We start from the raw sequence: 13,048 nt of genomic DNA on the forward strand, positions 1-13,048 counted from the left end.
TACACCTCTCCCTGATGTCAAGGCAAATCCTGTTTAGCTGAGAGGTGCCTTTTATGGCTCAGATCTGATCGTTGATGCCAGTATGAATTAATCAACAAAATAGTAAAAGTTATTTTGCATTTAATTAAAAGTTTTAAGCTTATAATTGTTGTTGTTTTAAAACTAAATATCTAAGAACTTCAGTACTAAAAGGAATTGGCCATATGGAGATTTGTGCGTGAGAGCAAATGATAAAGTGAGCCTAAAGTCCTTTGATGGGAGAGATCTTATTGCTCTCCTGGCATTTCCTTATTTCTGTTGCAAGAGTAGATCTGGCAAAAACTTTACCCACACACAAGGTGCATGGATTAAATCAACAGGAATGAAGAGAGATCCAGCAAAACTTGCAGTAAAAAAAAAAAAAAAAAAAAAAAAAAGTAATAAAAGACAATCAACACATTTCTGATGGTTTCTTTTATTACTTTCCAATTCAAATAAACTTTGTTTTACTGCAAGTTTTGCTTGATCCCTCTTCTTCATTTCTGTGAAAAAAAAAAAAAAAAATATATATATATATATATATATATATATATATATATATATATATATATATATATATATAAAATTAGGGCAAATTCAATGAGTTTTACTACCGATGGCTTTTTGGTTCCCAAGATCATCAGTATAAAAGGTTTGGATGAATGAACATTGCTGATGTATTGATCTTAGCACACAACATGGATATTGAAGTTTAAACGAGGATGTGATTTGTATACATACTTGATATTTATCAAAGGTTATACCCTGTCTGTGTGTGCATAAATTGATAAGCACCTTCCAGGAGAACAAAAAAAAAAAAAAAAAAAGAGCTCTGTTGAACCAACACAAAGATCAAATGAAAAATTTGTTATGTGCTCATGCTTGTGTGGAAATTTTAGAGACTGGCACTAGCAATAAGGTGATGGTGAAAGCAGATCGAAGAGAAATGTTAAGCTCCTTTTACTTTTGAGTGCAGGGATGAAACACATGTGAGACACATACAGCAGCCAAGCAAGTGGACACACACCTACACATAAATTAGAGGCAATTCTGTGTTTCTTGAAACCACCGCAAACAAAATGTGAGTGCAACATTCCAAACTGGTGAAAGTGAGATTTATTGAACCTGAAACTCTCCATCTATTTTTTTTTTCTTACAAAGAGCACAAAATAGGAGCATATAAAGTCACACATTTATATTCTTAATATTGTAAAGTTTCAGGTTAAACAAGTTAGGCGAGAAGCCAAAATGAGTAACAAATAAATGCAATAATTAATCAATAGTCTAATATCATGAACAAATGGTAATTACTAACTTTAGTTAGATCATATATTAAGTGCGGAGAGGTTAAGACTTCAACAGTTTAGATGAACAGTAGTACAGCTCTTAGCAGATACAACCTGTTAAGCTCCAGTTTAAAGGCAATATAACAGCAAAGAAAGGCCATTGGCTAATAGAAAAGAATGAATTGTGCTTGTTCAAACTGAGCCTTCTGATCTGGTGAGGAATAAATGAAAGTTCACCCTGTTTTGTCAGCTTTTCACTGTGCGGAAGGTAACGGCACCAACTAAAAGCACACACCACTTGGATGCGTCGCATGTGACCTACACTTGGTTTGTTGGGTTTATTGACTAGTGGAGAGCAGGCGCTTTAGTACTGTAGCCATCTGCCTGTTTTGATGGGTTGGTTATGTTTAGGAATGTTTGGGTTACATGTTTCGAATGTTCAGCTTCTGAGTTCAGAAATCACTTGTTGTCCAGTCGGAGAAGCTGCTCCTCACCATTGACTGTGAGAGATCGGAGCTGACCGTCTTCCTCTACTTCCACTCTCTCTTGACCATTCTCTACAATGCTGTAATAACACAATAATCTCAGTCAATACCTGTACTGTCAAAAAACATGTTTTTACCTTTACCATAGCTCCTCAAAAGAGCTTTGAGTAGTAAAAGTGTAGTCAAATAAGCAACTGGTTTATTAGCAATTTGCATAGATATTTAGTGGGACTAGATAACAAGAAAATGAATGTGTTACTGTGTCACATGCATAAAGTGATGAATCACCATTGAAACAACAATTAGAAGCCATTACAGAATGTTCTTTAGTACCGTTTCGTTGTAATCCTCCTTCCGTTGACAAATTTGGTGGATGTGGAAACAGAGCGGAAGTTTCCCATTCCTCCTCCACCTCCAAATGAAGGGGAGGAGAATGAGGCAAAACCACCCCCACCCATCGGGCCAAATGAGGTGAAACCTGAAGAGATGATGAAGCTTATACACGGATACTCAAAAACACAAAAGTACACCAAACATGTACCCAGGACTTCAGGATTTAGGATTAAAAAACACTAGCCAAACACAGATTAACATACCTGGGTCAAACCCAGGAAAGACAGAACCAAATGGAGAGAAATCGGAAAAGAATGAACCAGCCGTCCTGCTCCTGCTCACACCCCTATGACGTCGTCCACCACCAAAGAAATTTTCAAAGGGGTCATCAGCTAAATCATAAGAAAGAACAATGAGTTTAGTGGAAAAAATCATTTTATTAGACACTACTGCATGTATGGTTGAAAGTGTGTGTGTGTCCCTAAAAGCAGATAACCTTAATGGTAGAGCATAAAGTGGTACCACTGACAATATTCAATATATCTCGAAATTCATGCATGTGCCCTGAAATGGCTTAGAAATATAATTTAGAATAATCAAGATATGTTTTCTACATTGTTTTAAACTAATTATGTAAACACTCACCGAGCACTTTATTAGGAACGTCTGAACACCTACTTATGCGATTATCTAATCAGCCAAGACAGAGAATGGTCAGACTGGTTCGAACTGACAGAAAGGCTACGATAACTCTGATAACCACTCTTTATTACAATTGTAGTGAACAGAATAGCATCTCAGAATGCACAACATGTCAAACTTTGAGGTGGATGGGTTACAACAGCAGAAGACAACATCAGGTTCCACTTCTGTCAGCCAAGAACAGAAAGCTGAGGCTGCAGTGGGCATAAGCTCACACAACTGGACAGTTAAAGACTGGAAAAACATAGCCTGGTCTGTTGAATCTCGATTTCTGCTGAGGTACACAAATGGTAAGCCCACTGCAGCCTCAGTTTTCTGTTCTTGGCTGACAGAAGTGGAAACCGACATGTGGTCTGCTGTTGTAGCCCATCCGCCTCGAGGTTTGACATGTTGTGCATTCTGAGATGCTATTCTGTTCACTACAATTGTACAGAGTGCTTAGAGTTATCGTAGCCTTTCTGCAGCTTGAACTAATCTGGCCATTCTCTGTTGACCTCTCTCATCAACAAGGTGTTTCCATCCACAGAACTGCCGCTAAGTGGATGTTTTATAGTTTTTGGCACCATTCTGAGTAAACTCTGGAGACTGTGTGAAAATCCCAGGAGATCAACAGTTATAGAAATACTCAAACCAGCCTGTCTGGCACCAGCAATCCTGCCACGGTCGAACTTACTGAGATCACATTTTTCCCCATTCTGATGGTTGATGTGAACATTAACTGAAGGTCCTGACCCATATCTAAATGATTTTTTACATTACACTGCTGCCACACGATTGGCTGATTAGATAATTGCACGAATAAGGTATACAGGTGTACCTAATAAAGTGGTTGGTGAGTGAATATATATATATATAAACAGTGTTTCTGCTCTCTGTCTAAAAGCTGTAATTCTAGTCGCAAAGCTAGTCTAATTACACAGTCTCCAGGGAAACATAATGACCCGCATTGAAATTGTAATATATGTTGTTTAGTTTTATAATGCCAAAAACATTGTGAATACAATTGTGAAGTACAGAAAACTCATAATTGTGGCGTCACAACAATGAGAATATACAGTAGCTCAGGAAGAGATAAGCCACTTGAGAGTTGATGCATGTATGGGATTGCGTTATGACTTTAAAATGATAATTTGAGGTCTTTAACTCAGAAATATGAGCTGCTACCGAACAAGAAGCAAGTCATTTAGTGGGGAGCTTTTATTCGAAGTGATTTACAGCCCTCTTTATACAGGGGCAATCCCCCTAGAGCAACTTCGGCATAAGTGCATTGCTCAAGGACACAAAGGTGATAGCTCATGGACTGCTCCTTGTGGGGATCAAACCAACAACACTTATGTTAACAGCTTTGATGTTTAACCACTACACTATACCACCCTCCCAAACTATGAAATATGCAAATTTGACTTATCTGTTATTAGGAATACCTCTTAGTAATGTTCTAAAGCAAATCATTTCTCCAAACAATTGATACAACACTATAGCGCAATATTTGTCCCACAAATATTGGGTCCAGTGTTGTAACGCAGAGATATACCTGCTCAAACTTGCCTAGATCAGTGTATCTTCATTTTCAGGTACTCAGCACTTTCATTTGAACTTTTTTCTATCTCCTTGAAGCAGTTTGATTTGGCAGGCTAAACCATGCCTGATATCTTCTCACAAGCACACATACTGTTATTCTAACCCACCCAGGCCCTGTCATGGCTACATAAACACAAGTAAACACCAATGACCTTCTTTCATCAAGGAAGTTGTTTAAGAAATATTCACACAGTGTATACTTATACAGTATACGTTTGACTAATAAAAAAACAACTGAGTACTTTGAAATTTTGTGCACAGATAAACATATACGTGTTATTTCCTTCCTTTTATTTTAACAAAAATAAAAATACAAACACTCTCTCTCACTCTCTAGCCCCCGTGCTATATTAGCATTCCCTTTCTCTTGCTCCTCTTATTTTATTCGGAAGCTATTTCTGAGAACATTCCTAGTGGATGATGCATGGTCTCCTCTGGACCCACTTGCTGGTCTGAGCGCCCTCGCCATATTTAGAGTTCCTGTATGTACTACACACATGCCATTCTGCCATTTGCTCCCAGTAGTTAGGGCCAGTGGACATCGGGTGGCACTTACCGGTAACTTACCGGTATTAAACAGCACAGCAAATTTGTCTCAGGCATGCCCCTGGACTTCCCAAAGACCATTCACAGCTTTCAAAAAAAAAAAAAATCTCAAGATCCATTTGATTGGCTGGTGTTATGCAAAATATGGGAGTCAGGGTGCAAAGCTTTTTTAACAGTCGAAACGCCTGTCAGCTGAATGCACTTTACATCTGGCCCTTCCTGTCTAAATAGCTTCGTTAATAATAATGTGATCCATGTTCATTTGTTTATTTATTTATTTATTTGCGTCAATCTAGCCAGATTGAGTGGATGTTGTTTTGAAAGATTTATGTGGGTGAGGACATTATACTGCCCCCGCAGACCACTGACGCTAACAGTTCCTGGTTTGAGACCAGAAGGTTGAAGTGGCCAGTGTGGAGCCAATGCTTCTGACCATTTCCAGATTGGGCACCAATCATTTACCACTACTGGAAAAGGGGTAAATGTGGAAAGACTTAAGTCTGATAGTGAAAAGTCTGACTGAACTAGCGACTGAGAAAGACCAAATTTTGAAATATAAAAAGGTACGAGCCGACAGAGAAGTAAGTTTGGAGCAGAAGAAATAGAAATAAACCTTGTGTAAATTGTCAGCTTTACGCTAAGCTAAAATGCTATTTCTAGCCATTTTACATGCACATGTTAGTAATCCAAAGTATTTAGAATACATTACTGACCTTGAATAATCTAATGAAATACGTTACAAATTACAGCATGTACTCTGTAATCTGTAGTGGAATACATTTCAAAAGTAACCCTCCCAACCTTGTCTATCCGGTACCAGCGTGCAGTATGACTGACACACGACTGCTTTAAAATGCTCATTTTGAGTATGTGCTCTGTTACTCCTTACACTAAAATGGCCAATTAATCAAATTAAAATCGTGACAAGTCCTAGTGTGATATATTTTTTTACCAAGAAAATTCATGTTGGATCATAATTTATTTTTTCTAGTAAGACCTTTGATATTAGGGCAAAAATCATATTCTTGATAATAAATTATTGTATTGTTTTCCTGTAAAAATATCTAAAAATCCTTAAAACAAGATCAGTTTGATTAATCTTGTTTTAGAAACAACACTGCATAAGATATTTAGGTTTTTCAGAGAATGTATTTTTAATATGTGTATTTTGTCTTACTGTACTGGCAGAGTTTTTATAGTCAAAACAAGTTAAAAAATCTACCAGTGCTGAAGAAGTAATCCAAAGTATTTAGAATACGTTACTGACGTTACTGACCTTGAGTAATCTAACGGAATACATAAACTAATCTGCAAATGACCCCAGGCCCCAATAATCTCATGCAAAACCTAATTGCCTAATTATAATTCAAATCACGTCACGACAGAGTCTCTGTGAGAAATGAAATGACCTTCATTTCCTCCTCTTTGGGAATTAAGTTCTTATTTTTAATGCTTAGCCAAAGAACCTGTTTTCACTGAGACTATACAGTGTCTTGGCAAAGGAAATCCTTTTGCTGAAATTAGTTAAATGTTGTCTAATTATTATACAATGAAATAAATTAAATACACCATGCTTTCTGTATGCAATTTATATATGCAATTCTTCCACGTACATCTTTCCCTTTAGAAATCAATAATACTGTACTTTACTTATGCACCTACCAAAGAAATCTGCAAATGGATCTCTGCCTCCAAAGAATTCCCTGAAGACATCTTCTGGATTACGGAATGTGAATCCACCCATGAAATCATCATTATCATAATGGCCTCCTTTCCCACCCAAAAAATAATAATAATTAGAGGAAAACCACATTTCAAAAAAATGTAAAGTAAAAACTGAGAATAAAACACTAAATAAGGAATATCTTCACTTACCTCTACCAGATAAGCCTTCTTTACCATATCTATCATACTGTCTACGTTTCTCTTCTGTATGAAAAAAAGAGAAGTCAATTAATTGACAGTAAAAACAAGCACTGATTATTTTGATTTACATAAATTGCACACTTCTCCCAACACACATTGTTGCACAAAGTTCAACTGACTGTGCTACTAACTGCATTGAACCATTCTAGCTCTTACATAATGATTTGTTCAATTATGAATGTGGCACACATTGTGTAATACAGAAGTGTAAAACTCTGAAAAAAGGCAAAGCTGAAAAATGAGAAAAAGTTAAATGTGACACACAAGCCAACTTTCCTTCAGTTATACATGGAATGACATGAACATCGATACATACAGTACACTTACAGCAGGGGTGTTCAATCTACTGTAGCTACTGGAGATCAACTTTCATTCAGAGTTTAGTCAAACTCATTGAAATACACCTTAACCAGCTAATCAAGGTCTTGATTTGCATGTAAAAATTACACTTATGAAAGAGCAAGAGTGGAACTAAACTCACAGGAAAAAGTGGATCTCCAGAGTTCACAATGAAAAAGTACACAGGCTTGAGTTAATGTGCCCAAAACAAACAATCGTCATGCTGAGAGAACAACAGAGCCAGTAAATAATTCTGTTCTTAGAAACAGCTGCCAAATGGTTTTATAACTGTGTTTCACAACAGTAGTCCACTGTTACTGCAAGTGATTATCCATGCTTGGGGAAGGATAATATCAAGACACTCTTATAAAAAAAAAAAAAAAAAAAAAAAAAAAACACTTTTATACACAAATTTATACACACATATGTGGACAAATGGACAAAAGGCTATTCTACTTAGTATCTACTTGCTGTGTCTTAACTCTGTCTGTAAATTATGCATTCACACGCCAATGCAAACACATGCACACACACACACACACACACACACACACACGTTTACCTACAGTATATATTTAAAAAGGACCGGGACATACTCTGACTTAATTTGTTTTTTATATAAAGATAATTATATTTATATAAAAAAAAAAAAAAAAAAAAAAAAAAAAAAACCTGTTTAGGTAGAACATAATTTATATATCAGACACAACATGGCAAAATGTGCATAAAAACAAAAGCAGACAAGGACATGCAATCACATTTCAGGAAGAACAAATGTGGTTATTTCTGAACAGTTTAGAAATGTTGGCTTGGAAAGTAAGCATCTAGGCCAGGAGAGTGTCACCCTCTGGTTTCGCTCATAATTCCTTCCTATTCTTAACACTGAGGACGTGTTTAATTGCTCAACATGTTCACTTAACCCTCATGTTGTCTTCTGGTCATTTTGACCTGAAGAGGATTTTCTTTTGCCTGAAAATGCTAGTTAATGTTATCCTATTGGACTAAAACTTTCTGACTTTGTTCACATAGCATATCAAAATGTTTATTTATTTTTTATTTTTTTTAATTAGTTTCACTTGTGGTCTTCCCTGTCAAAAATGACCAGCCTATTCAAAATTGCTTATAAATCTCTCATTATGCTACCTTACTACCAAAGATTGGATTAGATCTTTTTGTTAGCACAGGTTTTCTTTTTCTATTTGGAACTTATTGATCATAGGCCACACTGACCTGAGCTTACGCACCAAATTTTTGAGTAAAAAAAAAAAACAAAACCGCTTTTTTTTTTTTGTGGATAATTTTGGCAAAATCAAATAAAATATGAAAACATTCTGTACTATTTATCACACTAGTGTGCTTTAATGTTTAACCAGGAAGTTTGTTTTAAAATGCTTTTATTTTGTACAAAATGGCACAAAGTCACACTTGTGATATTCCCGGTCAAAAATGACCGGCCATTGAAAATGAATGGGGGAGATCAAAAATAAGAGAAAAATTAGGTAGGTGGTACGTGTCAAAGTAACACCCACATGAATGCCAGGACAGAAGGTTTCCCAGCAGAACATTGCCCAGAGCATCACATTGCCTCTGCCGGCCTGCCTTCTTCCCATAGTGCATCCTGCTGCCATCTCTTCCCCCAAGTAAATGATGCACACACACCTGGCCGTCCACATGATCTAAAAGAAAACGTGATTCATCAGACCAGGCAACCTTCTTCCATTACTCCATGGTCCAGTTCTGATGTTCACGTACCCATTGTAGGTGCTTTTGGCGGTGGACAGGGGTCAGCATGGGCACTCTGACCGGTCTGCGGCGACGTAGCCCCATACGCAGCAAGCTGCGATGCACTGTGTGTTCTGACACCTTTCTCTCATGGCCAACATTACGTTTTTCAGCAATTTGTGCTACAGTAGCTCTTCTGTGGGATCGGACCAGACGGGCTAGCCTTTGCTCCCCACACACATCAATGAGCCTTGGCCACACCATGACCCAGTCGCCGGTTCATCGGTTGTCCTTCCTTGGACCACTTTTGGTCGGTAATAACCACTGCATACCAAGAACACCCCACAAGACTTGTCATTTTGTAGATGCTCTTACCCAGTCGTCTAGCTATCACAATTCGGCCCTAGTCAAAGTCGCTCAGATCCTTACACTTGCCCATTTTTCCTGCTTCCAACACACGAAATTCAAGAACTGACTGTTCACTTGCTGCCTAATATATCCCACAGGTGCCATTGTAATGAGATAATCAATGTTATTCACTTCACAAGTCAGTGGTTTTCATGCTGTGGCTGATCAGTGTAGGTGCATGTGTGCTTGCAGACATTAAGGCCTCGGACTTGTGCACACGCACAAACTGAGTATTACATGCTCTCTTTTCCACAGAGATAAACTTTATCCTACCCTGAACTGCATCCAACATCCATTTATCCATCCAATATTATCACAGACACAGACAAACACACACACACACACCTGAATTTTCTTTGCCCCACAGTGACCCCTCTCCAATAGAATATTTCTTTCATGGTCTTTCTTTAATCACACCTTTCAGACAAAATATTGTGACAATGTGTTTTGGAAATTTCATGATCTCACAAAGCAGCAGATCAAAAACCGCTTTTACACTATTGAGCCAGTGTGAGCCAGGGCTATCAACTGGCCAGCTGTGGCCAGTAGCTGGTGCCAATGTCACACACCTCACCCATTTCACAAGCAAAAGGGGAGCTCATGCTATCTAGTTATTTAGAATATAGAGTTTATATCGATTGTAAACATTAGCTAGCAAGATAAATGATCGATAACAACTGTAACTGCCATGACCCGAGTGGTCTCTCCACTAACAACTGGACTATGTCCCAGCACATCGTCTATGAAAGTTCACTGTAGTGTTATCAAAAGTAATGGTAATTCGGTACCAAGTCAATACTAAAATAAAAAAGATGTAACAATACCAGTGTTTCTACAGTACCGGTAGTACCGAGCACCAACTCTATCCGCAGGGTTGGGGAGTAATGAAATACATGTAACGGGATTACGTATTTAAAATACAAAATATAAGTAACTGTATTTCACTACAGTTACAATTTAAATCATTGGTAATTAGAATACAGTTACATTCCAAAAGTATTTTGATTACTGAAGAGATTACTTTGCATTTTATTGTCATTTGTTTCATTTAATATTTAGTCCTTTCAGATGGAAAACATTTATACATATAAATGATGCGATCCAAAGTGCATTTGAACAGCAGTGAAACACTTTCTTATGATGTGTTACATTCATACGAGCAGACAGAGAAGTTTGAAGTAAGTTTGGAGCAGAAGAAATAGAAATAAACCTTGTGTAAATTGTCAGCTTTACGCTAAGTTAAAATGCTATTTCTAGCCATTTTACATGCACATGTTAGTAATCCAAAGTATTTAGAATACATTACTGACCTTGAATAATCTAATGAAATACGTTACAAATTACATTTTACAGCATGTACTCTGTAATCTGTAGTGGAATACATTTCAAAAGTAACCCTCCCAACCTTGTCTATCCGGTACCAGCGTGCAGTATGACTGACACACGACTGCTTTAAAATGCTCATTTTGAGTATGTGCTCTGTTACTCCTTACACTAAAATGGCCAATTAATCAAATTAAAATCGTGACAAGTCCTAGTGTGATTTATTAAACCGCTAAAGGCTGCAATCTTAGTGTGGAAGAGATGCGTACTTTAAATGAATGTATAAATCCAACCGCTCATCCACTAGAAACTCCATAGACATTGAGAATCATTCACGTTGTATCAGATGACAGAGCACTAATCTACTGTGAATCACACAGCACATGTAAACTATACATTTATATAATTAAATCACAGCATTTGCGCTTTAATCTTAGCTCAGCTTTATTTATATAGCATTTAAAACAACAGTTGACCAAATTGCTTCACAGTAATAGAATTTAAAACATAACATTTCAAAATGACCACATACACAAACACCTAAAATAAATACAAACACTTCAAAACTGTGTCCTACATTTCATTTGTCAGACTCAAAGGCCAGTGTAAACAAATGAGATTTCAGATGTAATTTAAGTCTTCAATTATCACTAGTGATGGGTCGTTCATGAACGAATCTTTTATGTGATTCAGAAGAACGAGTAGTCTCAGAGTGATTCGTTCATTTTGTGTTGGCCGCGCATGTGCATTGCGCAACCTCCGCTCGTTTGTTATGTGAAAACCGCATAGGTGCTGTACAGGAAACAGAAATGATTAGTTCACCTCTCGAGTCTTCTGGTCCGAGTCGTTCGTTCTTTTGTCACGCATATACGCTATGCACATAAGCGGTCATGTGACAAAAGAACGAAACACTCAGACAAGAAGATTCCAGAGGTGAACTAATCTTTCTGTGTCTCATAATTTGTCCTTGGCTGCATTATAATTTTTTCCTAATTGGGATTATAATCAAAGTTTGCGTGAGCAGACGTGTTGGGGGAGATTTGGCTATTGAAAATGTAACATTTTAATTTAATTCTGCTCAAATGAACGAAATGACGAATAAAGATTCATTCGTTTTGCTGAACGAGACTCAAAGATTCAAGTCAGTAAAATGATCCAATCTTCCCATCACTAATTATCACACTGGGCCATGTTGGGAACTGTTTATCTGGTAAAGTGAATCTTCCAGCAAAAAACCCACATCATAAAAGCACAATTCAAAATAAAATCTAGATGCCTGAAATTGAAGAAATTGTGACAGAAATATATAAAAACTGTATAGTAAAATGTAATATTTCTGTAATAATAATAATAATAATAAAAAAAATAATAATAATATTAATCAAGCAATATATCACAAGCAAGACTGCTGTTGAATAAAAGTTTGGGGGAAAAAATGCAATGACATGTTGAAAAGTTCTATTTTCACTTGTTAAAAGTTTTAAGAATTAATTGATTAGACACCATTTTGATGATGAAATTAAACTAAGACATTGAGTTCTGGAAAATTATTATTATTAAACTATAATTATTAAAATAATTATTAAATTATTAAAAATAACTAAACTGGTGTGTTCAGTAGCACATTATCATATTAACATATTTTCGCTGGTATCAAGAACAATGAAATTTCACTGGTATCGGTACCAACTACTGAAATTTTGGTACCGTGACAACACTAGTTCACCGAACCATGGAAAGTAATTTCTTTGGGCACCGCTTTGTCATTTTGTTCATTTCAATGGATTTGTACTATACCTGCATTTTATTTTTATTTTTTTCCCTGAACCTGTACTGTTGTGCGCTGGATACATATCTCGGTGAAACTCCGCCTTTGACACTGTACCCGCCTCAATACCTGGTTGGCCTCGTCTGGCACAAGGGTAATCAGCAGGCCAAAGGCCACTGGCCCCTGGCCACATGAAAGCCCCGAGGATGCACGATGAAGCCCCTGAAGTGACAGTGGGAATGCAACTTGCCCTGGCACGCACTAGCATGCCCTCATTTGGCCCAATAATGGAAACGCAGCTAATGTTTACTAATATACAAAAGCTTTCCCACAGCTAAGGTATATAAATCCTCACAGGGCCTTGCTCATCATTCAATTTGTGGTAGCACAATGGCCAAGCGGTTCTCTGTGCATGAGGCTCTTGATCACATCCTTGATCATGACACTAGACCACTTGCCCTGGTTCATTTAAAAAAAAAAAAAAAACTTGTTTTTTGTTATTTTCCCCATTCATTTTCCAGTCATTTCTGCCCAGGAACACCACATGTGACTTTGTGCAATTATTTACTAAATAAAAGTTTTTCAAAACAAATTTTGTGTTTAAACATTAA

At 37.0% G+C, this 13,048-nt stretch overlaps 1 protein-coding gene across 3 annotated transcripts in view; it reads right to left on the reverse strand.

Moving 5' to 3' along the window:
- The window catches only part of LOC127451856 (dnaJ homolog subfamily B member 6-like), a 56,754-nt gene that overhangs the window by 12,736 nt on the left and 30,970 nt on the right, over positions 1 to 13,048 (reverse strand). For 2 of the 3 annotated variants that reach the window (XM_051716853.1, XM_051716860.1), the window contains exons 4-8: positions 6,827 to 6,880; positions 6,614 to 6,721; positions 2,386 to 2,514; positions 2,123 to 2,267; positions 1,799 to 1,869 (exon numbers count right to left, since the gene is read on the reverse strand). In XM_051716853.1, the coding sequence (XP_051572813.1) occupies positions 1,799 to 1,869; positions 2,123 to 2,267; positions 2,386 to 2,514; positions 6,614 to 6,721; positions 6,827 to 6,880 (507 nt within the window). Of the gene's footprint in view, positions 1 to 1,119; positions 1,870 to 2,122; positions 2,268 to 2,385; positions 2,515 to 6,613; positions 6,722 to 6,826; positions 6,881 to 13,048 lie in introns of those variants that run through there. The other variant, XM_051716869.1, reaches the window with a different exon arrangement.

This window comes from Myxocyprinus asiaticus, chromosome 2, assembly GCF_019703515.2.
Source record: "Myxocyprinus asiaticus isolate MX2 ecotype Aquarium Trade chromosome 2, UBuf_Myxa_2, whole genome shotgun sequence".
In the NCBI taxonomy this organism is placed as follows: Eukaryota; Metazoa; Chordata; class Actinopteri; order Cypriniformes; family Catostomidae; genus Myxocyprinus; species Myxocyprinus asiaticus.